Genomic DNA, 2,398 nt, shown 5'->3' on the forward strand with positions numbered 1-2,398 from the left:
GGAGTGGCATTTAATACACAGAGCCGTAGATCACTGCTATATCGCGTTCATAATCGCAGATGAGTCGCATTCGATTATGAACGCGATATTGGAACGCGTTCATTCGATTATGAACACGATATTGCGTAGCTTGTCAGTGTAAGTGTTTTTAATTATGCCATTAATGTTTTTTTTAATACAGCGTATAGCACTAGTCAACTATATGAATGTAACATGGCAAAGATGAATGCACTTTTGGAAGTTGAATGTAAGAGCAATGACATTTTGGAATTTCTGTGGTTTAATGTGATATTGTTGTTCATGTATGTTCATGATGAAATTTTCTTTTATTGTTGTAATTAATTTATAGCATTAACAAGATGACCCGTTGAATTCTTTTTGGAGCTATGACTGATGAATGTATTTTTAGTCCAGTGCCTGCATATAAGATTAGTATTGACCAAGTTCAGAGGCTATCATATGTGGATCAACTTACTATGTTGTGTATTTTCAACAGTTTCAATATGAAAAATAACTTTTATATTGATTCAATGGATTTTTTGCATTTTGACAAAAAAAAAACGTGTCATGGTGTAATGAGGGTGAGGCGGAAGCCGAGGAAGAATCCATATGTGGAAGTTTATTGAAGCAGTCCAACAAAACCAAACTCGGGGTCAGTAAAAACAGGCAATGAGGTCAAAAACACAGTAAGGCAGTCCAACATCCTAGTTTTCCTCATCTATTTTGTACTTTGTGATCAACAAGCAAACAAAAAAATTAGGGCTGCACGATAAATCGCATGTGATTGTCATGCGCATCTCGTCAGTAAAGCCGGTTCTGTGATTAATAGTAAATATCCATCACGTACTTTCAGATGGAACGGCATTTAATACACAGAGCCGTAGATCACTGCTATATCGTGTTCATAATCGCAGATGAGTCACATTCGATTATGAACGCGATATTGCGTAGTGTTGTAATTAATTTATAGCATTAACAAGATGACCCGTTGAATTCTTTTTGGAGCGATGACTGATTGAATGTATTTTTAGTCCAGTGCCTGCATATAAGATTAGTATTGACCAAGTTCAGAGGCTGTCATATGTGGATCAACTTACTATGTTGTGTATTTTCAACAGTTTCAATATGAAAAATAACTTTTATATTGATTCAATGGATTTATTGCATTTTGGGAAAAAAAATGTGTCATGGATTTATTGCATTTTGGGAAAAAAATTATGCAATTTTATAATAAATCTTTGAAAATCAAAATCTGGATTTAAATTTGTTTATGTTATTATAACCTAAAGATGCTATGTGAAAGTTTGAAACAGAAAATAGTGGTTTTCATCTTGCCACTTTCTTGGTAAAGAAAACACAGTTTTACTCAAATTAATCAAAATGGATTTATAGCATTTTGGAACCAAACTCTTCTATATATATATTATTGTTGTAGAGCATTGTAGAGGATTCATTTTTAGAATAGTTTCAACTATAAATTTTAATTGCCGTTAAGCATTAAGATCAATAAAGTTCTGCACACATTTAATATTACAACCTACTGTTAGACAAATAAACAATATTATTTTACAGAATTGTGTGGAAAAGAAATATATAAACATTATTTAATTGTTGTGTTCCACAGAATAAATAGTATATAGTCGTAAGCAGTATCTGTTCAAATTATTTTTTCTTTTAAATACTGTAATTTTTCAGACCAACCCAACTCCTATCCAAACTCATGCCGGCAAAATCAGTCATAAATACTTCTGTTATTTAAAAGTAGTATGAAAAACACATTAATCCCAAACAATAGTTAATCAAACATGAAATGATGTAACTACTGTTAGTACTCACTGATCTTTTTATTCTGTCTCTCAACCAGACTCACCATTTGTAACTCTACCGGGTGAAACTTCAACCAGCTCTTTCTCTACTCTAACTGCAATTAAACCCAGTTTCAAGATAAAAATTGTAAAATTCAACATTTCACTTCCATTCCTTTCTTAAATGGTCGATGAACATTTTGTTGAATAAGTCCATATTGACCCTGTGGAAGCAGTCGTGGCGTGTGAACACTTGTGGAGGAGTTAACCACAGCTAAAGCTAATCTCAGCGAGCCATGCCTGGCACCAGAAACAATGCTAAGCAGCAGAAGATATGTTGGGATTAAGAGGAATTAGTCGACTACGCCATGAGCCTTTCCTCATTTAGATACTCATTGATACAGGTGCCAAAGCTAGTACGAACAACTAAGAATATAATGCTAGGGGAACTACCTCTCTAACCCAAAGAAAGTAACTAGATAGAGTAGCTTAGGAAGCATCTTTATCCTTTGTTAGGGGTTTTAATTTACACCAGAGAAAGTTCTTTCACGCAGTGTTTTAGTATTTATAAAACTCAATGCTTTTTATTGAAA

General features: G+C 33.4%; 1 protein-coding gene across 1 annotated transcript in view; it reads right to left on the minus strand.

Moving 5' to 3' along the window:
* Positions 1–2,106, minus strand: part of myo3a (myosin IIIA) — a 78,634-nt gene extending 76,528 nt beyond the window's left edge. Inside the window, exon 1 of the mRNA XM_016576120.1 lies at positions 1,977–2,106. Coding sequence (XP_016431606.1) covers positions 1,977–1,978 — 2 coding nt within the window. The 5' untranslated portion in view covers positions 1,979–2,106. The remainder of the gene's footprint in view (positions 1–1,976) is intronic.
* Between the last annotated feature and the right edge of the window lie 292 nt (positions 2,107–2,398).

The sequence above is a fragment of the Sinocyclocheilus rhinocerous genome, unplaced genomic scaffold (assembly GCF_001515625.1).
Source record: "Sinocyclocheilus rhinocerous isolate Xijiao unplaced genomic scaffold, SAMN03320098_v1.1 scaffold1213, whole genome shotgun sequence".
Lineage (NCBI taxonomy): Eukaryota > Metazoa > Chordata > Actinopteri > Cypriniformes > Cyprinidae > Sinocyclocheilus > Sinocyclocheilus rhinocerous.